Source organism: Cricetulus griseus, chromosome 2, assembly GCF_003668045.3.
Source record: "Cricetulus griseus strain 17A/GY chromosome 2, alternate assembly CriGri-PICRH-1.0, whole genome shotgun sequence".
In the NCBI taxonomy this organism is placed as follows: domain Eukaryota; kingdom Metazoa; phylum Chordata; class Mammalia; order Rodentia; family Cricetidae; genus Cricetulus; species Cricetulus griseus.
Genome location: NC_048595.1, coordinates 51698075 through 51722326, shown reverse-complemented (window position 1 = coordinate 51722326; position 24252 = coordinate 51698075). Strand labels below are relative to the sequence as shown.

At 42.1% G+C, this 24252-nt stretch overlaps 1 protein-coding gene across 4 annotated transcripts in view; it reads left to right on the top strand.

The window, feature by feature from the left end:
• Window positions 1-2909: 2909 nt before the first annotated feature.
• The window catches only part of Nfia (nuclear factor I A), a 348579-nt gene continuing 327236 nt past the window's right edge, over window positions 2910-24252 (top strand). For 2 of the 4 annotated variants that reach the window (XM_027400457.2, XM_027400456.2), the window contains exons 1-3: window positions 2910-3066; window positions 3401-3469; window positions 13485-14016. In XM_027400457.2, coding sequence (XP_027256258.1) covers window positions 2926-3066; window positions 3401-3469; window positions 13485-14016 — 742 coding nt within the window. In that variant the 5' untranslated portion in view covers window positions 2910-2925. Of the gene's footprint in view, window positions 3067-3400; window positions 3470-8042; window positions 8432-13484; window positions 14017-24252 lie in introns of those variants that run through there. The other 2 variants (XM_027400460.2, XM_027400459.2) reach the window with 2 other exon arrangements.

Here is a 24252-nt window from a genome sequence, read left to right as displayed (position 1 = left end):
CTTTGAAAATGTCTATCAGTGGTGCCTCTGCTTTCTATCTCTGTGCCACTTTGTTGGCTTTCTCTGGCTGTGACCAAACTACCAGAGTGATTTATTTTGGTTCATAGTTTTTGAGCTTTCATCCCGCAGGCCTTGGTTCTGAATCTGGGTCTATGGTAAAGCAGAAGTTGGTTCTGAATCTGGGTCTATGGTAAAGCCACCACCTCAGGGCAGGGAGAGGGGGGAGTGGAGGAGCGGGAGGTAGCAGGAATGTCACTGAGGATGCCAGGCATCTGGAAGAAGCTACTCATCTCATGGTACCTAGGGCACAGAGAAAGAGAAGCCTAGAATAAGACATATCCACAAGGACACCCCTCCAGTAGTTTGCTTCCCTAAGTCTAAGTCTCACCTCCCTCAAGAACACCACTAGCTGGGGGAACTTAGCAGAACACTCCCTATCCAAACCTAACCCCATCCTCTCTACAGAACCTTCTTCTCATGGTTTGTAACTGAGCTCAGTTCTTCACCTTCTCCAGTCCCAGTCTCTTGCTCTCTCTCTCTCTCTCTCTCTCTCTCTCTCTCTCTCTCTCTCTGCCTTCTCTACTCAGCAAACTTTATTTTACTTATTTCTTTAGCTAAATACCTTTGATGACTTCCCAATCATTCAGTCTTTCAAATGAAAACAAGCTGCACATAAATAAGCCACTCCACCATCTTGACCTAGCATGATGCTGTAACTTGTCCTCTAGTTACTATAAAGCAAATCAGTTCAAACCAATTCACACCAGTCACTTTTATACATTGCCTGTTCTTCCCTTGTCTGACAAATGTAATACTTTTGTTTCATAACAAATGACATTTGCTCTTTCCAAGCCCTCATGATTCTATTGGCAGAGCCACATAGAGTTGGGCACCACTGTCATATATAAGTATATATATGAATATATATATATATATATATATATATATTCATTCTATCAATGTGCTTAGAACACGGCTCAATATGATGAAGCCAATTTACACATATTACATGAACGTTTCTCGTCTTCCAAACAAGGAAGGTAATGCTTGCAAAGGCTAAATAATTTGTAGAAAGTCACATGATATGACCAATGTTAAAACCTAATATGGACTCTGAAATGCATGGTATGTTGTTGAATAGATGGACATATACAAGATCACTTTTGTCATGGCATCAGCCTACCACATTAAATCAGGATCATGAACTACAGATAGTTCATGGAAAACTCACTGTTGCCAACTACTTATGAGGCCTGGCTTGCTCAGCATTGTGGGTTACTCACACCATGACAGTGCAGTGGGAACCTCCTGGTCTTATCTGAGGTTTTCATTCTCACAACAGGTCACTGTCCTCTTTTATAGGTGTTATTATAACTGTCTGAAGGCAACACAGCCTGACCAGTTGAAGGAGGCCTAGGACATTTTTATTACTTCAACTAATATTTATCATCACCATCAACATCATTATTACCTAAGCAGTTCTCTTTAGTTTATCTCGGATTGACAGTAGTATGACAAGTGTAAGTGGACGCTGGGTACACAAGAACTGAATTAAATGCCACAGGCTGTGTAGAATAAAAGCTGATCCTAGTCCATGAAAAGCAAACCAGAACAGCAAAGCTTGTCGAATACCAAGGACAGCCATGTAAGATTTCTTCCAGCAATGTTGCATCAGCTAAGTGCATGACTGGAGCAAAAATTATAATTCAAAATAAAATATGAGACTCCTCGAGCCTTTACTTTAACTGTGAAGAGTTCTTACTAACTGATTAGATCTTTTCACCAAGGACAGTCATGGAAATCAAAGGACAAGGATGTTTCTTAGTCCTCTTGGATAACTTCAAAAAAAAAAAAAAAGAGGTGAGCTAAGTATACAATTTCTAGTAATTCTTTTATTCTGCAAAATATCCTAAATTACTTAAGAGACATAAAGCAAACACATTAAATATAACAACAACAACAGTAACAAAAAGTGCAAGTCTAGTTGTGACGGTTTCCATTTAAAGTGATACTCCCTTCAATGCCATTGGTCCCTGCTCTGCACCAAAGGGTATTTTGATGCCTAAACTCATAAAACAAGTTTGACGGTGAAATATCCAGATGACATAGTGGTAAAGAGTCTGGGTTAGTGAAATAAGATGGTCAACGGGAAGGAGAAGGACTTCTTATACCCATTACTAACATGCCCCTCCCCCAGTCATCACTCAGCTCTTTTCTGGGGGTTACCAAGTGGAGGGACTGCTTTAGACTTTGTACAATCCAGGGTTTACATGAATATTGGTAAATAAAGAGTTTGGCGATCAAATTAGAATGTTGTTAAAGCATCAGTGCTTTAAAGGAGCTTCTTTCTTGCTGGAGCCCACCTAGCCATTCTGTGTTCAGTCCTCTAGAGATAACAGGGCCACTCTCCTGTTCTACCCAGGACGAAAGCCTTATCTCATTGAAGTTCTCTGACATTTTGCTCTGTCTTGATTTAATGGACCAGGGAGGATCTTTAACTCCCGGTCTACATCAGTGCAAATAAAGGTTAAATCTCTCACTAACCATCATGAACTAGTCTAATAACTCACGAGAGGCTCTGGGAAAAGAAACCGAGAAAGCAGGTGTGCCGGCGTGATTAAAACATGCAAAACCGGCATGACCGCGGGCAAACGTTCCACAATCTTCCCATTTCCAAAAGCCTGCTGCGAGCTCTGCAAGCAGGGAAACTTCCCTTGCACCAAAACCCGGATCCCATGAGCCGGGCCTACCAACCCAGGGGCCGTTCTGCAGCCGGGAGTCCCGACCCGAGCTTGCGCTGAAGGCAGGGGCTCCCATTGGCCACGCGCCGTGGGGGAGGAGGAGACTGCGCCGAGAGGGAGGAGGGGAGGCCCGGGCCTGTCCCTGCCCCCTCCGGCCCCTCCGCCAGCCTCGTGCGTGGTTACTATGCAAATTGCAGCGATTGCGGAAATAAACAAGGGGGTAGGGAGAGGAAAAAGGGACTGCCGAAAGGATCGCAACTTCTGCAAAGTCTCTTACAAGCACACCAGGCAAATCCAGAGAGAATCTGAGAAGCAGCCAGCCCGGGTTAGATTGGATCGCTTTCAGAGAGAAGAGAGAGAGAGAGAGAAAGAGAGAGACCGCGAGAGAGGGAGAGATTGTGTTGTGAGACAGAGAGAGGGGAGGAGGGGGAGAGAGGGAGAGAGAGAGAGAGAGAGAGAGAGAGAGAGAGAGAGAGAGAGAGAGAGAGAGAGAGAGAGAGAGAGGAGAGGAGTTCTGCAGTGGCAGAAGCCTTTTGATTTGGAGTTAAAAAAAATTATCCAAGAAGCCTGCAATTGGCCAGCAGCTTTAAAAAAATCTCTTCCGGGTTTTCAACGGTTCCAAGTTTATTTAGCTATTTTTTTTTAATGCAAAAAAACAGGGGACAAGCTATGAAGCAATTCGTCTGAGCATTTTAAAGTTTCTCACGTACTCTTTTTACATTGCAATGGTACGTGGTACATCTTAAACTTTCTATTTTACATTTATACTATATGCGTTATATAAACAACGGTAGAATGGTTATGCTTAATGACTAAGACTTTAAAATTTCTCTAGCTTGAATATGCACTTAAGTGATTGCTGGGTAAATGTCTATTGTGATGGTTTTATTTTAAAGATGCAGCTTTGTGGATGGCGTTTTTATTATGTGCAGCAGAGACCGGGTTTCTTTTTCTTCCTTTCTTTCTTTTTTCAGGATTTGAAAAAATTGCTGAGCTTAACAGATTTTTTTCTTCCTAGCGCTTGCTCGGTTCCAGAAAAGGGGGAGGGGGAGGGGAGATCCTGTACGTGCTCTGCTCTGTTAAAGACGTCTGGCCTCTGCAGTCAACCTAACCCGAAAAGAAATGTCTGGACCCGAGAATAATTGACGATTCGATCCTCTAATCAATGGGACAACATGAGAGATTGACAGAAGCTCTATCCAATCACGAGAAAGCTTGGGTGTACAATGGTTCGTAATAGCCATAGGGGGCGGGGCAAAGGAGATCTGAAGTTCTCTGCAGTTTTGAAGGGGATGGCTCGTAGTTCAAGCTGTCAAAGAAAGATACTCGCGCTTCCGGATTTAGCAATCACAATAGGAAAGGGTTTTTGAGTTTAAAGGAGGAAAAAAGCTGTTTGGGGGAGTTTTGCATGAATCTAGTGTGCCTTTTAACTTTGCTCTTTTGGAAAATTTTGCTAGAGTAATACTTAACGTTGCATTAGTTGTTGTTTTTAATACTCGGACAAGTTGGTAACTTGTAGAAGGAGAGGTTTAACTTCTTTAAAGATATGCTTCAATTTGGGTGAGGCACTGAGTGTTTCAAAACTTCTCACTGGTTCTTTTAGAATCTTTGGCATATCAAAGGAAGAGGAGGCTTCTAGGTGGTTGGACAGCTGTTCTATAGATTTGAAAAGGAGGAGGGAAGGAGTGGATTTTCTTGAATTCTACTGTTTCACATGGTGGTCAGTAGCAAAGAGCATTTTAAGAGCCACCAAGCCCACATTTCTTCTTGTTACCACAACAACCCTACTGGAGGGTGCATGTGTGGAGGATAACTGACTCTCCCCATCAGCTGCAGGCTGGCCTCTTGTTGAAGTCCTTGACATCTGTATGGTGAAACCAACTGCCTTAGTTTGTCTTGGAGATGAAACTTGCAGACTCTGGCTTAAATATATCAACCACCTCCTAATTCTGCAGGGAATGAATGGAAAATAATATGGATTCCTTACCTTGTAAAAATGTGGATTTGATACTCATGCAACTATTTCCCTAGGCCTTGGGCCTTGCAGTCAAACCTGATTTGAAAAGTTGATGTTACAATTCACTTGTATGCTCAACTCTGCATCATATTCAATTGGGGATTATATGCAAGTAAGAGAACGCCCCACGTGTGAACAGCAAGTTAAAAACTAGTGGAGAGAATGCTGGGGAATGCTAGTTAATAGAGTTAATCTTGGTAATAACTACAGAGCAAATGGTATTGTCACTTAGGAATCCTAGTCCCATCTTCATTACTTTGTGCATTAAAATCTAAATCGCATTAATACAATTTCCCAATTAAGTAGACTAGAAATGAGAGGTATTTCAGATGTATGTAGAAGTGAAACTTTATTGATGTAATTTATACATCTAAGAGGATTTCACTAAAGCTGGCAAGGTAACGTTTCTGCAAATAAAACAGTAAATGCAAGGCTGGGCTCTATGCCAGGGAGAATATGGATAGCAGAGAGCATGGCAGGAACCTCCTTTTTGCAAAGACAATCCGGTTTCAAGGCAGCCTCCTACCACTTGCAAAATAAAGGATTGGAGTAATGTTTCCAATAAGGGGTTTATTCTTCCTAACAATGGGTCATTTATATGATTGCAATAAACTAGTTTTCATATATCACCTGTGTTTCCTACACTCTCTTTTCCCTTCTCTTTGCCCCTCCCTTTCCTCCCCCCTCTTTCCCTGTCCTTCCTTCCTCTCCCTCCCTTAGTATCTTTGTGAACTCCAGACAAGGATTTACTTTTGCAGCCTAGAAGAGGGGAGAAAGTTAGAAATTCTTTTTACCCTGTCTGTCCTCTCAGGAACATCTGTTTCTTTGTGTGTTTAAATTTATGCCTGTTGGAGAGAAAGTTTCCAGAAGCCATTCTGTAACTGTAACTCTTCTACGGTATTTTTCTCAGTCTACTTTGTAAAGGCTGTAGTTGGAACTGGGCTTTGTAGTGTTCCCCCCCGCCTTCCACCCTCCTCCGGAGCGGGGGAGGGAGCGGGAGCTGGCACCGATAGGAGAGAAAGCAGGAGCGGATGTGGAGGGCTTTGGTGCTGAACTTGGATCCAGCCCTTGCCTAGAGGGCGCAAACAATCGTCCCATATCCAAAAGTCTTACGAAGGGCGCCAAAAGTTACTTAAGATAATATTGCTAACCGCAGAATGCTGGAAATCGCGGGCACATCCACTGCTGCAACAAAAGAAGTTTCTAAAGTGGAAATATCAGCATTCAATTACTTTTCCCCCATTTAAAAAAAGAAGGCATGGTGAAAGCCAGTTACTTAAAAAAAAAAAAAAAAAAAACCCTTGAGAATCAAAAGTAAGAATCTTTGCTGTTTCGAAGAGACAGATGTGAAGTGTATCTTTATATACACAATAATAAATAATAATAGTAATAAAAATAAGAATAATCCGAATAATCCGCTTTGGAAGAGCTTCCCCAGAGCACACACGGGACAATAACTTGTCACTGTGCCTCAGTTACATGTTGGGTCCCTCAGCCAGAAACTTCTGTCGAGGAAACTTGGAGAGTCTTGAAGTTATAGATCTCAGCAAAGGGTTTCCTGGCCAGGAGTATTTCTCTAACTCCTCTTAGCTTGGAGGACATTTCTTCCTCACTGAAAGACACCAGCAACCAAGGAAAGGCGGTTGCTTAGTTTGGCGAAATGGACGTCCTAACTAAAGGTTGAAGTTATTATTTTCCTTCAGTCCTTAATAAGTAATGGAACAAGTTTCCAAGAACATTCAAGAGCGGGGGATGGGGTGGGTCGGAAAGAATGGATTCTTGAGTATGGGGCAAATATTTTAGCCCCAACAGGACTAGAGAACAAACAAAACTTTAGAGGTAGTCTGTTGCAGAACGTTTTAGTTGGCCTTCTCTAATAGTATTCTTGTCCCTTCCAAAAAAAAAAAAAAAATCTGAATGATAAGTGCCCATACTCCATCAGCCAACCTTCTGTCCCATGAGCGTACCTGTAGACTCTAGCCCCGTCACCTCCACCAGGGAGCAGATCCCTGGTCTGTGTGCCAGTGTCGGAATCTGGGGATTTTTGAGAAGGGTTGGTAAATACAGGAGGATGCAAAACGTCAGGAAGAAGGGGAAAATGAGAGAGTTTGGAGGAGACAGGTATAGCCCCCCCCCCCTTTCAGGAGAAAAGAGAGTCTAGAGAGAAAATGCTAAGTTAAAAAAAAGAAAAAGAAAAAAGAAAGCTGGAAGAACAGGCTTGTTGGCAACGTGCCAAACCCTAAAACCGCCCCCCCCCCGCACCAAAACAATACTTTAGCAAACCTAAAATAATTTCAGGAAGCTCTTCAATTTTCAAAAATATTACCGGCGGGGGGAGTAGGGATTCGCAAAAAAAGCACCCTTCTAGAGGGTGTTTGGGGAACGCAGACTCGGATGTTAGCCCATGTCCAGTTCTGGGCTTCCATTTGGGAACACAAACATATCCCTTTCCTAAGGGGACAACCTTTCACAGTTTTCCCTCTCAACACACAGAAAGATGTCCCAGCTAAACCACTGTTGTCTCTGACTTGACAGAACTTTTTTGGGCGTTTGTATTCAAACCCACCAGCTCCCGACTTCTAGGAGAGAAGAGCGGCCGCTCATGACTCCCCGCCTTCCTTTCTCCAGAACCCCCTCCCCCGCAATCTGGGGAATCTTTGGGGTGATCTTAGCATTCCCCAGCACCCGGGTTCTGACTGTTATAGGGCCGTGGCTGCACAAAGTTAGCAGGCTTTTGTGCATAATTACCTCTGCCGAGGACACTATTCCCTCAGAAAGCTTCGCAGGAGAGATTACAATGCTTTGAGCTTTACCGCATTTCAGAGGAAGGGGGGGAAAAGTTACCTAGAAGGTCTGATTTTTTTAGAAGAAATTTGCATACATGCAAATGTACCGCGCGCCCTTGTCTGGGGCTTCTAGGGAGCCCACCCAGGGGCCCACGGGGGTACGGGGCGCCCTGGCAAAGTTGCCCCAGTCCTCTACCGACGTCCGCGGAGGGCTGCGGCGCGGGTGGGGGGATGGGGAGGAGGAAAAGTAGTTTTGTTTGCTTAAGCACATCCTGTGGCAGCCTATAGCCGCCCGGAGGACACGCTGAAAACCGCTCCGCGCCGCGTTCCCGGGACCGCGCCGAGCGGGGCGGGGGCGGGGGCCGCGGGAGGCAGTGAGCGCGGAGCAAGCGGCGGGCGGGCAGCGGCGCAGGCTGGGGACCGGTGTCAGCGCCGCAGCCTCCCCTCCCCCACCCAGTTCCCCCAACTCTCCCCCCCCCGCGGCGGCGCGGCGGGCGGCGGCCAAGCGGTGCGGTGCAGAACGCGGCGCAGGCGGGCGCGCGGGCAGCTCGCGGGCACCCGGCCGGCCGCGGCGGGGAAAGGAAAGGGTGCGCTATGCCTTTAACGCCCGCGTACAGTAGACAGTATAGTGGAGTGTAGGGAAACTCTAGGCGGGGTTAAAGTTCAGCGCGTGGAGCGGCAAGAGCGCTGGCTGCTGCAGTTGAGCCGAGTTGGAAATGTGAACGCAAGAAGCAGGCTTGATTTTTTTTTCCTCCCCCCTCTCCTAGCTCTCTCCTCCTCTCTCTCCCTCTCGCACCCACACTCACGCACACCTCCAGCCCGCACACAGACGTGCACGCACCCCCCGCCGCCCGGCAGTTATGTATTCTCCGCTCTGTCTCACCCAGGTAAGCAGCTGCGGGGGCGCGGGGCGGCCGTGTGCCTCGGCGGGAGCCGTGTCTGCGCGTGTTTCTGTGTGTGCGCGCGCGTGTGCGGGGGGGGGGGCTGCAGCTTTAAGAAAGTAACTTTGTTTCCATGCGGGTGCATTCCTTCTGCTCGGCCATTTGTGTGGGCACATGGCTAATGGCGCCCTCTTATTAATGCGTTAATTAATATCGGGGCGCCGGACTGCAGAGCGCTGGGGCTTGCGGGCGCCCCGCACGTGTGTCCGCGGCTGCAGCCCCTGACACGCTGCAATCTGGACTCGGCGTCTGCGGCGCGGAACGCGGTGCCCGCGGTTCCTCCGCGCCGGGGAGGGGCGGCTGAGCCCCGCAAGCCCCGCACGCCGGCTGTACCGGGGCGCCCTGTCTGCCTGAGCCCTCCCGCGCCACCGCGCCCCCCGCCGACGCCCCGAACTCTTACTTTTGTTTTGTGCCAGCTTGCGGGCCGGGCCGGGCAGCGCCCCTCGGACGCGGCGGGCGGTGCGAGCCCTCGCCCGTGGGCTGCGTGGACACACGCCCCGCGCTGGCCCAGGACCCCAGGACCTTGCGTCCTCGCCTCCGGCCCGCGGCCCCAGGCGAAAGTTTCGGGGTCGGGCGTGCCCACGCCGCGCAGGCCAGAGAGCTGGCGAGGCCGCGGGTCGGGCCGGGCTGGGCCGCTGCGGGTGGAGTGGGGCTCCGGCCCGAGGTCGAGCGGCGGCTGGGCGGCTGGGACCGGAGTCGCCTGCCCCGCTGCTGTCGCCTGTGCCCAGTCCGGGCAGCTCAGCACGCAGGACCCGGCAACTTTCCCTGCAACCCCACTCGCAGCGTGGGGCTTAGAGCCCCTCCGCCCCTCCTGCTCGAGCTTCCCAGCCCATCTCTCCCGGTCTTGTCTGCACCACCCGGCAAGGAAACACTGCTATTTTGCGGCTCCGGATCTGGTCCCGTTTGAATATATTATTTATTTTCTCTGACTAAAAGGCATAAAGTCAGAGTGATTTGCACTAATTTTTCTTTTTAAGCACGAGTCTTTATACTGCTTTTAAACATTGCAGTCTGACCAGTAATCACCTACATGAAGTTATAGGCTTCGAGCACAAGGTTTATTCATGACTCCCTCAAAATCCTGCTACCACTGGGTCTTCAATGAGCTGGAGCTAACGGTTTACCGGGAATACTTTGGAAGGCTGAAAGTATCAGTAGCTTTCCCTCTCCCCTCTAGATTCTGGATTTATTTCCCACATGACTTCCCTTCTTACTGCGGTATCTAACAGTAATAACACTGGCTATTTGATCTCAGAAGACTCTTAAATGCATCTTTTATGTGGAGATGGTCTGTTTGGGATTTAGGCCTCACATTAATAATGGATAGCAGTTGTTTTAGTTATTGTAAAAGTCCCCCCCCCTCCCGACACACACACTTCCAAAGTTACTATTTTAGTAACTTGTGGAAGTATGGAATGAAACTTCTCCAACCACTTCTGGCAAGGTTCACAATTGCATATGGATAAGATGCAAAGTGTAAGATAATTTGAATGAATTATAGTCTGCAGTGAAAGTGCTGAGATTCTCGAAGGCTGAAATTCCAATTGGCAAAAGTTTGCAACACATAGAACTTGTAGATAATACCAGCATGCTGCAATAGCAAGAAAGAAAGACCCTTATGGACACAACGGTATCTTCTTGTGTGAGATTTGCAAAGATAAAGTTCTGGTCTGGGCTGTGCATTTCAGAAGCATACCTGTGTATCCTTGCAGGCCCCAGACATAGGCAGGTATTTAACAGAATTGGCTTCTCTGGAGTTATTATCACGTTAAGAAAGTTTTTTTTTTTTTCTTCCCCTTTTCCCCTCCTACACACTTGGCAGCACTGATTGATGTATTCACTAGGCCTCCACACCACTAAGAGAAACGCTTATTTGGTGTAGCAGTTTGTGAAGAAAATGTACAATAAACAGGGAATAAAGGCTCATTTGTTTTATGAGAGGGTCTTTAAAAGTTGATTTACAATTTATTTAACTTTCTGGAATATTTATAACACGTTAGAGCCAGTTTCAGAAAGAAAAAACTTAGGTCGTTTATTGCTCATTTAAAAAAAAAATCCAGTAAGCATGGTGATAAATGTACTCTAACTGTAAGAGTAAACTCAATTTGCTGTGTGCACTTTCAAGGGGCTTTACCTTGAGAATGCCAGGCCTCTTCTTTTGATTGAGGATGGGCATGTCATAATCAACTCATGTACCTGCCTAAATCCTGACAGTTCAGCAGAAATTTATGAGTGAAGCTTTTTTTTTGGGGGGGAAAAAAAAGTAGTTTCCAGCACTCCCACTATTCTGTGGCTCTTAAACTTGGCCTGCTTTCAAACAGATCCACATTTTAGATGCCGATGCAAAGCAACACGGCTTGGGAGCAGGTCCACAGGTTTATTTTTATTGGTGGGCTGTGACATTCTCATCCTGTATGTACGTAAAATATTACTTGTTTTCTCTTGAATATTTTTGAAATATTACAGAGTTTATGGTGTTTTGTTCAGCAGCATGACTTATGAGAACACGCTCCCCCCCCCCCAGCCCCCGGAACATTTATGCTTTCTTTGGACGTTTCCTGTAATTATTTTTTTTTTTAATTTGGATGCTTTGGGGGATATGTGTATCACTACGTCACTAAGTATAATTGTCATATGAGTAAAGTTATATAAAATATTGTGTACTTTTAGTCACGTTCTGGAAACCTTGGGGGGAATAATACATGGTAAATACTTCTGATACAAAACTGGGGGATTGTCCACGATGACTAGTTGACCTTATTTTCAGATTTTTTTTTTTTAATGAAGAGATATATGGGCATCTGGTTGGCAGGTGAATACAATGCTTCTGAACCGATGCGGTTATCCGGTTTTAGGAAGTATTTTAGGACGTATAAAATAACCATGTTAGGATGTTTATTTAACATGTTTATTATCATTAATAAGGTAATGCCTTAGCACCGATATGATGTATTTGGACATATTTGCCTTATAAAATGGAGCTGAGTCTGAAAGGCTCCTTTTGGAGAAGGCTCACTGTAGTTTAAGGTCGCCCTCAGAGATTCCTCCCATAGTGCCACAGAGTCTTAGTCTCTACTATGTCCTGTGTACATCTGCATGTCAGTCAATACGAACACACATAGCATTTATGTATTTCAGAGCATTTCAAGGATGAGCTCAGAACTTAGTAATATTTAAATGCTTTGTGGTTTGGCATGTACCTTATCCGATAAACTGTGACTTGCCCCCTGCATTTTCCTTCTAAAGGAATAAAGATTCTTAAACATTATACAGTTTTAAAATGCTAATGGTTTATGGTAAAGAATAATATATTTCTTGTATTTTACTCCCCCCCCACTTGAAGAATGTGCACATGCTAACCAAAGCTCACCAGTTTTTTTTTTTTTATTTTATTCCTTTTTTGAAAAGAGAAAGTCTCAAAACTGGAGTCAAAAATTTGTGCAGAAAGAGAGAAAAGGCTAATTATTGTAACAATTAAATATGAATTATATTATTATACACTTACTTTAATGAATCCTGCTATGTGTAATGTTTACATGGTTGATTAAAATTTGTAAAAAATTAACATATTTGACTATTAAAATATAATACCTTTGGTATATACTAAAATGTTTAAAATTTTAATAACTTCTTTAGTAGTAATACTAGTTTTGGCATTACCATTTCTTGTACCTTAATGTTTAGGTTGATATAAAAAACATTAAAAAAAGGAATATATTTATCTTTGTTCACTCTAACTCTTCTTAAAAAGTCACCAAATATTCCTCTAGTTTCCTTATCTTCATTTATTTGAAAGTAAATAATTTATCTTTGTGGCAGAAAGCCGTTATATAAAATTGGTGTGGCCTAGTTAATCAAGAGTTGGATGTCCTCTCTGAGGCGTTTGTGAATGTTACTGTTTAACTTTTTATAATTTTTCATACTTAAAATTTCTAACCAACATCAACATAAGAATCACATATTTTTAAGTAAACCAGGAAGAAAAATTCAAATGCTTTAAATTCAATTTTCTCTTCAAATTATGTCTTTTAAAGAGAGATCTGTGAAGGTTCTCCTTGAGTCTCCTGTTTGCTGAATGGGGAAAGAGCTGGAATATTATTTTAAAAAGTGAGATGATGCCTTTCATAGGGGCTGCTTGCTTTTGAGGGTGTCCATAGTCCTCTCAGCCACTAAAATGTGCTCAGTTGCAGGAGTGCTGTCACGGTGAGGCTCCCTGTTTACTCTGGGCATGGAGCTCTGCTTTGTTTGGTGTGCCCCCCCACACTCCTTTTTTGTTCTCTTCCCATAGTTCAGTAATGATTTCTTGGGCATAGAGCTTTTATTTTGGCCTAGTGAACACCAAATCTTCCCTCACGTCTTTTCTGAAAAGACCTACCACATTTTTCTTTTTCTTTTTTTTTTTTTTGTAAATTATCAGCAACTATAATATTTAAAAGAGTAACTAGGATATTACCAAAATACATGGGAGGCAGATGAGAGTCTACACTGGCTCTCCAGAGGGAAAGCCTTTGTTTTCATTGACGGTAGAGATGGGTCTTGCTCCTAGACTTCCATAAACATTGACTGGCACCTGAGTGTTTTGGATTTGCCAATCTGGCTGCTAGGCCCTGGCTACACTACAAATGGTGAGGTCAAGGCTGGGACAGAATTAGATATGGCCTCCTTGAAATAGGGTTAAGAGTCTATATTGTTAGATGTGTTTAGATAAACTGGGCTTGCTATGTAAAGGATCTGGGAAGTAGGCCGCACGGTACAATGTACCAAAATGTTGAAAAATCCTTAGCCATTTTCTCCTTTCAGAACATAAGTAATGGTACTGAGAGTGTGTTCCCATTCCCCTTGGTTGCCCTTAGGGATTTTACATATGATTTTAAAGGTAATGTAATACTTGGACCACATTTCATGTGAAATGAAGGATTTCTTTGGGGCAGCTCCCAGAGGCAAGTTGTCTTCTTTTGTGTTGGTCGTATTCGTATTTTTATTTTTTTCCTTTCCCTAGGATGAGTTTCATCCTTTTATTGAAGCACTTCTGCCCCACGTCCGCGCCTTCGCCTACACATGGTTCAACCTGCAGGCCCGAAAGCGAAAATACTTCAAAAAACATGAGAAGCGCATGTCGAAAGAAGAGGAGAGGGCCGTGAAGGATGAACTGCTAAGTGAGAAGCCTGAAGTCAAGCAGAAGTGGGCTTCCCGACTTCTGGCCAAGTTACGGAAAGATATTCGACCTGAGTACCGAGAGGATTTTGTTCTTACAGTCACAGGGAAAAAACCTCCATGCTGTGTTCTTTCCAACCCAGACCAGAAAGGCAAGATGCGGAGAATTGACTGCCTCCGCCAGGCAGATAAAGTGTGGAGATTGGACCTCGTCATGGTGATCTTGTTCAAAGGTATTCCTCTGGAAAGTACTGATGGCGAGCGCCTTGTAAAGTCCCCGCAGTGCTCCAATCCAGGGCTCTGTGTCCAGCCCCATCACATAGGAGTTTCTGTTAAGGAACTCGATTTATACTTGGCATACTTTGTGCACGCAGCAGGTAAGTGCAATGGGAAGAATTCCTGCTTTCTTGTGTATGTTTCTTCTGGTGACCTCTGTGAATGCTGAACCATTCCTGACCTCCCTATAGGGCCAACCTTGGGCATCGGGCCAATGAGGTTTCAGAGGTAAACCAGAGTCAGGACAGTTTGAAAAACTTGCTGCCCCTGTCTGAGGTGCCACCCTCATTCAGGTATAAAAGCAAAGCTTTCAGAGAATTCCCACTCAGGTCATACGTGGTAAGTAATGCTGTCAGAAGTCTTGGTAATCCAGTAGCTGAGAAGTTGTTGTCATATTTTTTCGACTCATGGTAAGAGAAGCTTCACGACAATCATCGTAATAAAGAATAGATTTTTAAAAACTGGATTGTGATCTTGTTAAAATACATTTCCTTTGTTGTTAGCTGCTTTTCTGTTGGGACTGTTTTTAAACTTTTGAGGCCTCTTGCACCCCTTGCCAAATAAAAAGCTGGACATAAGGTTACTATCAAAATGCAGGGCATTTATGAAAGGATGATAGTCACATTAATATACAATGTTAGCTGCTTCGTATGTGGGAAATTCTCTGTGTTAGTTCAAATAGCCGAAGGAAGCCAACCAACCAAATTCTAAGCAGGTGATATTAAATGTGAGCAGCTTGCACAGCCTGTGTGAATGCATTGAGAAATCACTATTGGTAATTGATCCATCGGCCTATTTTGATTTTATGAGATCGACTGTTGATTTTGAGACATGTCTTACCAGAGTGTGCTTCAGAATCTGGAAGAGCATTCAGGAATCAACTGTTGAGGGCTGGGAGAAATAATGCAGCTTTACTTTGTTCTTTTCATCTTGTTTTAGACAAAGGCTCATTGTGTTATGTGAAAGCTCAGGTCTTGTGTAACTTGTTGACTTTTTATATGTACATATCAGTCTTGCTAGATTGCCTTCATGGCAGTTACTTAAGCCAGATGGGAGAAAGAAAATTGTGGAATCCTATCAGTGACTTGTTTAGGAGTCTCTCTCTCTCTCTCTCTCTCTCTCTCTCTCTCTCTCTCTCTCTCCCACTCACATTTTTCTTTTTCCTCACAATGAAGAGAAAAAATACTATCTGCAAAGTCAACACTATTTTGCAAAAGACTTTTAAAATCTGAAAATTTTTAACTTTCAAAGAAATCAGCTAACATTTCACTCTCTCTGTTTTTTCAATATATGATTTAGAAAGAGAACTTTTGTTACCCATCTGTCCTTACTTAAGAAACTGGAGAAACTGACTTTGCAAGCATGTCACATCATCATTTGTGTTGTGTTGGCAGGGGATAGATGTGTATTTCAGAGGATGTGCTCTGAAAACGTTTCAAATATTTGGGCTTTTGAAAATGTATACTCAATTACGAGGCATGCCTGTTGCTTTAGCCATCGAAGCAGCAGAAGTTCTAAATAGGAACAAGTGACCTTTCCTTAACTCTCCTTAACCTTGCTGCTCACTTTTCTTGTCTACAGAAAAAGCAAAGTTAGGTGTTTTTTCTTCTTCATCATTTGTATGTGTCAAGTGCCTGAGGGTGCAAAACCGTTATAGGCATTCCCAGTGCTTTCTGAGAACTCTTTACATCATGTGTTTATCATTTAGATATTTAGGGAAAGAATTTATTAATGATAGTGCATGTTCTAATTGGGCAACTTCGAAACTTGAGGGTGCCAACAATTGATGCTGTTCACTGAATCACCTTTCACTGTTGATGGGTTATTATTGTGCAGTTACTTCCTGTCCTTAAGACAATGCAGTTGCTGGTTGGTAGGAAGCCTGAAGGAGTGATGCTGCTATAATGACATTTGGGAGGTTGCTTAGGAGAGTTAGCATTCTTGTAGCTTATGAAAGATTTATTGACAGCCGCATGGATCAGACTACCTTTGGTTTGGTGTTCCTCATGTATTCCAGAATCCCTCCTCAGGCCTGAATACTAGCCAAATGCCTGACCATTGGTTTCCAGAGCACCACTGTAATGGCTGCCTGTGTGCCCGCCATAGGGCGCTTGCAAAAAGAAAACAGTAAAAGCCTTTTATAAGAAAATACTTCAAATTTGATTTAAGATATTTTTTTTTCAGCCTTGTATTTGTGGCAGAGAAGCTGCTACTGCTGATCTGAGGTAGATCAGTCAACCTATGTACAGCTGATTTGACAAGCATCTGTTATAATACTGAAGATTTGTAAACACTAAACAATGTTTTTACCTCCTTAAAAGTTTTGAGAACTTGCCAGTATTGGCAAGAAGCAGAGACCCTGAAGCGTGCTTCTCAATCCATGCCAAAACCATTGTGGCCTTTGCGCCTGTAGTGCTTTTCCCCCCATTTCTTTGAAAATGTACTTTTCTCCTTCCAGAATGCCTCCTCTCCTCTACATAACCACCAAAAATGAGACTCCCCACCCCTTTTAAAATATGTGCATTGATTATTACTTCATGTACTGGCTGTTTTTTTGGCAAAACATTAAAATGTGGATACTGGGAGCAAATGCGTCATCAAATATTTGTTAAAAGCAGAGGTGATTTTTGTTTTTTTCCTAAGGGTTAGAGATGATAAAAGCCAGTGCTTTGACTGCATCCCTAAGTCCGGTGGCATTAGAACTGAGTGACTTTTGTGTCATGTAAACAGAGAGAAGTATAGTGAAATCACGTGATTCCATAACCCTTAAACTTTCATCCTGTTCAGTCCATAAAACAACAAAACCATTTTATGTCTTTAATTTGGTCTCTGTTTGCATTGTCTTTCCCATGTATCATATGGCGACTTGTTGGTACTATGGTATCATGGCAAACGGTTTTCTTTGTGGACAGGTAACAGTAAAGCTAATTTATGACCAGCCTTTACCAGATGATCTGTATCAGAATCTACAATATACCCGGCACGTGGCAAGGTCACAATTTAAGTTGTTAAGGTCATAACCTTAGCCACCAGGCATTTGACCTTTTAGATAAAGTTAACCTTTGTTCATTAGTAGGCACTCAACCGAGAACTTTCTGGAGAGTTTTTTCTTTTTTTTTTTCTTTTAACATTTTTTTTGTTGTTGTTGTTTGAAACTGCTTCTGTATAACTTCTGGAAATGTAATCAGATTCTAAGGATTCTGTTAAGTTAGTTAAATTTTGTTGAGGGGTTGGACTTTTAAAAGGACTTCTTGCTTGGACAGAGGTAGATTGCTTTCGTTACGACATAAAATGATACTCACTGTTTATGTTTGGTATTACCTGACGTGGAGTAAAGCAACAGCTCTGAGATAGTCTTTACGTGTGGTGACACTTGAAATCTAAAATTAAACAAATGGAATTATGTTTAATTCAACAGAGGCCCTTGCTAATTTGCAGGTGGCAATGGGCCCAAAGCTGAAGCACACTGAGTCATTGTCACTTTTTAAAGGTGAGGAGTTTTCTAAGATTGCAAGTATTTTTAGCTGTCTTAAAAATCCACTTGGAAAGATTAAGTGACCAAAACTGTCAGCAAATTGCTGCAACTGCTAATTAGCCAACGACAAAGGAACCGATGCCATCCTAATGGCAGTTCGAGTACATGTGAGTTTTAAGATGGGAAGTGAACACTTCTGCCGAGTACAGGAGCTGATGGTTGGTCTGTCTCTGGCCTTGCAGAAAGAGCTGTTTCAGTATCCCAGCATCTTGGTACCCATCCTGTAACCTGCAGGGAGTATTACTCATCACCACGTGGACTGTACTGAAGTGTTCCTTTGGTGATACTTTCAGGAATACTCATTTTAAGTCAGAACTCTGCTAGTTTGGCTATGATGAGCCACGTGGTTCCATTTCAGCCAAAAGAGGAGCTATTCCCATTCAGGTGCACATTAGTTTTATTTTGGCCTCGTGACTACCATTCCTTCATATAGTACTAGAGAAAGCCATGATATGCAGATAGACCAGATGGTCATGTTGACAGATTGAGAATTCACTTCCTACTGCTTCAGAGCAGGTGTAAGATGGGGAGTGGCTGTGAGTGTGTGCTTTGTGTGCATGTGTGCACACCCAGGCTGCACCCAGAGTGCTGCTTAAGCAGTAGCAGTGATCTCAATAATATTCAAAAGAGACTTTTTTAAAATGTGGAATAATTACACATAAGGTTACAATACATATAAAATAATTTTAAACATTAAAGTGAGTCATATTATTTTGTTATATTTTATAAGTCTATGTCCAATAATGTTTACAATGTACTGATTTCTAGGTGACAGCACATTTCCTAGAGGGAGTGTTGCATTTCTAACATATATTCAGCATGTTCTACTGGCAAGTATATGTGCATGTGTTGATTTTCAAGATTAGGGTTGTACATATATACTTAAACTTCTTCAGAAGCTTAACACACCCTCTAACAGAAACTTGTGTGCATAGTTCCCATGATTTGTGGTGATAAAAAATATGTTTGAACAAAGAAGGGATAAGACTAATATATGGTGAAACTTAAAATTAATAAAGAGAGACCTAGTCTGTATCCCATATTCTAAACCTGACCTGAAGCCAAATTCATGGTACAATTTCTGGCTCATTGATATATTGTAAATTATTGATACATGTATACAGCTTTATCTCTTAATTCCATACACATAGTTGTAGCAACCAACAAACTTGAGATTAAATATGACTTTTAGAACCTTAAGTGTATTCTGCAGTAACCTGAGGATAGTAACAATATCCTTTCCCTTGAATGTAGTAACAAAACCCTGTGCTTAGAGCATAGTGAAAAAGATGGAAGTTCAAAGGCAGAGGGCTCACAGGAACACGAGGCAAATGCTGGTTGAGAGGAAGTCTTTGAATGGAAGTCAGTTTGTTTATGGCTAAGAGGTTTGACTGTGTTGGTTAGAAAATTTCCCAATGCTATTGGCATGGTTTGCCTGTCTTCCTTCCCACCCTGTGATGAATAGCATTAATTTAAACCTATTTAAGGCTAGAGTGGGAGAAACCACAGCTTTTGTTGTGGTCAGTGCTGTACACAGTAGGACTGGGTTAGGGCCTGGAGCTCCTTCCAGAGGATGCAGAACAGCCTGTCGGCTCTTTAAATCTCCCACTGAAGCAATTGGTCCTGAATGTCAATATAGATTATTGAAAACAATACTGAGGATTAGAAGAGAAGAAAAAAATGCAGACTGAGTTTAGCAAATGTGCTAAAATCTAGTGTTGTGCCATTTCTTTAGTAATTCCTTTATGGTTCTTTAGAGGTGAGAGCTTGCTTTTAAAAATATTATGAATTGTAAACCCTTGTGGGATTGGGAGAAGAGGGAGGAGGCAGGTGGAGGAGGAAAAGTATGAACAACCGGCATGCATTGTTAAGGGGAATGTAAAACCATAGACTTAATTGAAGTGGAGATACTCTGAAGGAGTTTGGCCTAAGCTGCAACTGTAAAGGATCTCAGGCAGGAGGATGTCAAGTAGAGAAGTTTATAATGCATATTTCCACTATTTTTTTTTGTATATTTAGTTTGAGACAAAGTTGCTACTTGAAGCTTCAAGGTTCAATTCAAAACTTTAGAAAAAAGTGATTTACTAAGATTTCTTTTGGCATTTAGGCATTCAGTTAAGGACTCTAGGATGCACACAGCTTGACAAGGGTGCTGGGAACGTGCTTCTGATTTCTGTTGATTTGCATCATGTAGCTCACAGTGCCAACATGCCACTTTCAGGCTCTTTCCCACTGATGTAATGGTAGCCCACACATTATAGATCCAGACTCTGATGTCTCTGAGTGGGACAGAATTTTCTCACTTCTACTTAAATAGAATTGGCTTTTCCTTTTTGTGTCCCTCACCCTCCACCCCCATAATGGAAAACAAGTACTCGTTTTTTTTTTTTTTTATTATGGTATTGCAGTGTTTTAGCTAATGGAATCAGTCCTCCCATCACTGTTCTAGTTAAATAAACATGATTTTGGAGATAAAGAACAATAAGTCCAGCAAATGGTGAAGGCAGCAACTCTACAGCACAAGACCTATTTGCTGTTCAGTTTGCAAAACAACTCCATAAGACAAAATGGAGACCAAGATGTCCTTTAGATCTGTGTACCTTGGCACTTCTTGGTCTTCTCTGAGCTGCGTGACATGTTGTCAACTAAGCAACGGGTAGGATGGTCACAGCGACTATGAACTGAACTGCACTAGAATCATTTAACATCTTTGAGAACTTTGTTGACTTTTACATCCTTCTATGCCTTTCAAACACTTTAACCTAGTGGTAGATACCCCCATCAACTGAGAGTACTCACATGGAGCTGGAAGGAAGGGCATAGAACTTCCCAGGTGTGTACTGCAGCTGACACTAATCCGAGTTCACTTTCTCCTTAGCTTACTTGTTTTAGCTTACTTGTTTTAACATTGTTAGGCAAACCACCTGCTCTGACTACTCCCTAAAATCCTTTTTTCTTTTCCTTTCCTTCTCTCCTTCTCCCATTCCTTAACTCTTTTTTCAGATTAGTGTTGTAAGTAACAAAACTCCGAAGAGCAGCCCACAGCAGCATTACTTGCTCAGAGTGACACCCAGGCAAGGTCTCCTGTCTCCAAAATCTTTCTTCTGTCTCCAAAATCTTTCTAACTTCTGTCTTCGTAACCCAAATGCCATTTAAGTAGTGCCAGACACCTGCCTAGACTCAAAGGGGCAAGAAAACTGTCAAAATGTAAACTTTCCATGGAGATATTTTCTTGTGCAGTTCAAGTCTTAGGCATAGAAGAGGCCGCAGTTGGTTAAGAGAGAAATGGTCTCTTGTCAGTTAGGGTCAAAAATCTGGAATGAGTTATTTGTTCTTGTTTTCAGAATGGTGATGTGAATAAAGGTGTTTTGAAACAGCATTAAAATATAATTTTTTAAAGATACAGTTAGATTAATGAGTGTTAGATACTTTGGGATGACATTGAATAGTAAACCTAGTATTACCTAAAAAATCTTAACATATTTATATATGTAGGAGGAATAATGTTTTTAACTTTTAATGATTTAATTTTAAAATTTAAAAATTAATTTGCTTTGAAATTTGCCTTTGGTTTTATGTTAATAACATAAAAGTAAAAATCATGTCTCACAAAGGCATTTTATTAGTTTAATTTTTTAAAATTAAAATAGAAAAATATGAAAACAGAGATGATTCATTTTAATTCCCTTCTTTTGATTTTTGGAACTTAAACATGATTAGAGTGTTTTGTTTTTTGATTTTCAGGGGTGGGGGGCACTTTTTGAGATAAGGTTTCTCTGTGTAGCCCTTGCTGTCCTGGAACTCACTCTGTGAACTAGGGTATTAAAGGCATGCACCTCCATATCTAGCTGAGATTACTTCTTAATGGTTGCAGTGCAAAACCTAAAAGCCACACAATGTGAATTTCATCGTTGCAAATAGAATAAAAGGACCCACAACTCCAGTTCATACTGTGTTGGTTCATTGTATGTACTAATTCTTCTAAGATGTATTAAATCAGCTGCTGGGTTTAACTTTCATTAAATAAAACAGAAATATCCCTTTTGTTCTATAAGACAGGGTTTCACTGTGTAGTCCCAACTGGCCTGGAACTTGTTTACACAGGCAAGGCTGAACTCACAGAGATCTGCCTGCCTCTGACTTCTGAGTACTGGGATTAAATGTGTGTGTCATTATGCCTATATTGAAATAAGGTGTGTGTGTGTGTGTGTGTGTGTGTGTGTGAGAGAGAGAGAGAGAGAGAGAGAGAGAGAGAGAGAGAGAGAGAGAGAGAGAGAGAGAGAGAGAGAGAGAGACTTTTGAAATACTCTATAAATGAAAAAGGTGATTATTAAGCTAGGCATAATGACTCAGTCCTATTATGTCAGCATTTCAGTAGGCTGAGACAGGAGGATTGCCAGATTGGGTTACGGAATTAGGCCTTCTCTCAATATGTCATGAAAGAGAAGAGGGAGGATATTTAAAACATGCTGTGAAACTGAAGCACTTGTCTTGCTAGGTTGCTGTCCTTGATTGCGATTATCTGGGTGATTTTATTCCCTTTCACAGCACTGGCTAGCACATTGCGTCCATGCTGTTGGAGAAGGTAGCTACAGGACATCGCACAGCTTTATCCTGTGCAGGAATATTTGGTGGGGCAATGTATTTCCCAGTAAGTTACAGGGACAGTAGAATTACAGTGTTAGTATTCCCCGTCTTCTCAAAGTCAGAGACAAATGTCTTAATATTAGAGACATGAAGCCATCTCTCAGGTGTTGCTGTGGTTTCTCTTGTCTCCCTTTTCCTGCTGGAGGCATTTACAGTCATGTATATTTTCATCTTAAAGGGATTAGTTATTTAATTTCAAGCTCCTGCATAGAATGATTATTGTACATACAGGATTCCTTATTGTCACTTTCAAATCTTCCATTGGCTTCCAAAGGAGGTGACGTAAAAGGCTTCAGAGTGACAGATTCTCATCAGTTTTATGGAAGTGTTGACTACAGTGGGCCATGGACATGTGGGTCAAAGAGTCGAAGTGACCTGGAGCCCTTCTCTATACCATTTTGAAGCATACTAATTGGATGTGTGATAGGGATGCATAAGGGCTTACTATAGAGTGTGAGGTACAGTGTGTCTGCATGTTTACCTCTGCAGCTCACTGTCACATGGTTGTGTGGGTACTGTTATAATAGCACACACTAACAGTAAAGGTCATAGATGTCTTTTTTTTTTTTTTTTTTGTTTGTTTTTTCAAGACAGGGTTTCTCTGTGTAGCTTTGGAGCCTATCCTGACACTCGCTCTGGAGACCAGGCTGGCCTCGAACTCACAGAGATCCACCTGCCTCTGCCTCCCAAGTGCTGGGATTAAAGGCATGCGCCACCAACGCCCGGCTATAGATGTTTTTTATGTTGATGCATTTATTTATTTTTGAGACAGAGTCTCTCTGTGTAGCCCTGGTTGTCCTGGAACAGGCTCTATAATCCAGACTAGCCTAGAACTCAGATCTGCCTGCCTCTTCCTCCCAAATGCTGGCACTGAAGGCTCGGCCACTATGCCCACCATATGCTGGTGGTTTTTGTTACTGATAGTATGTATTTAAAAATGTCCATGGAAAATTTTGTGCTCAAGAGCATGTTTGTAGTATTAAGTGATTGGAAACTAAAGTGCTTGACCAATGCTTAAGATGAACAAGGATTTTAGGTAAGAATTTGGCTGCAGTTTGTTTGCATAAAAATGCTGTGTCTTTGTAGGGCTGTGACAGGACTTTTGCGTGGGGGTGTATCACATAAAATAAGTGAGTGTATTCATTTAGTTGGCCTCCCTTCCCTTCTTGTAAAAGGTAGAGGTTTTTCTTCTGGAACTTAGTTTCCAGTAACGTCTGACAATGGAGTCTGTGTGATGCCGCAGTATAGTAGGGTAGCATTGCCATGGGTGTCTGCTAGGGAAAGACAAACATTGTGGTGCTTTGATGACATATCAGTAAGTTACAAGGATGTTTATTAAAATTTATTTTTAATGTACTTTTGAAACTCACTCCCATCACTCTTTTCAGTCAAGAGGTATAGTGCTCTGGGTTGGCGAGGTGGCCTAGGGGATGAAAGTACTTACTGTAAAAAGGCTGCTGGCCTACATTTTGTCCCTAGAACATACATGGAGATAGAAAGATAACCTAATCCACAATGTTGTCCCATGATCTTCACACCTGTGCCATAACAATGTACTCCCCCATATCATGCTCATATACACTCCTACACAATAATAAAAAATTGAAAACAATTACTGTGTTTAAATTTTTAATGAATTATTCTTCAATATTTAAAAAATTTTTCTGTTTTAGAGTTTCAATAAAATGTAGTAAAGAAAATAATTTTAAAAATATAACATCTTACCAAGCCAGAATATATATTATATTACATATGATTATATAATATGTTTATATATTATATAACACATTTATATATCACATATAATTTTTATATATGATGTATACACATGTTTTGTGAGAGTATTTCAGGCTGAAATGTTACAGTTAAAGAATTAATTGTTCTAAAGATATGTGTCCCTCATCTCAGAAAAGATGAAAAACATGCAAAGTGAATAAATGCAATCCTTTGTACTTTTAGCCACCTACATTTTTAAACTACAGTGACTGGTTTCTCTAGAAAGGTCAGAGACCTCAAACAGAAAGCTTTGTGATTCTTCAGAGAGAGAGACATTTTGAGTATTGCTCTGTAGAGACTGACTATGCCTAGCTTTCGGTTTATTTTCAGTTGAGCCTGGGAAGTGCCTGGGTGGAGGATGGCATATATGTGACACTGG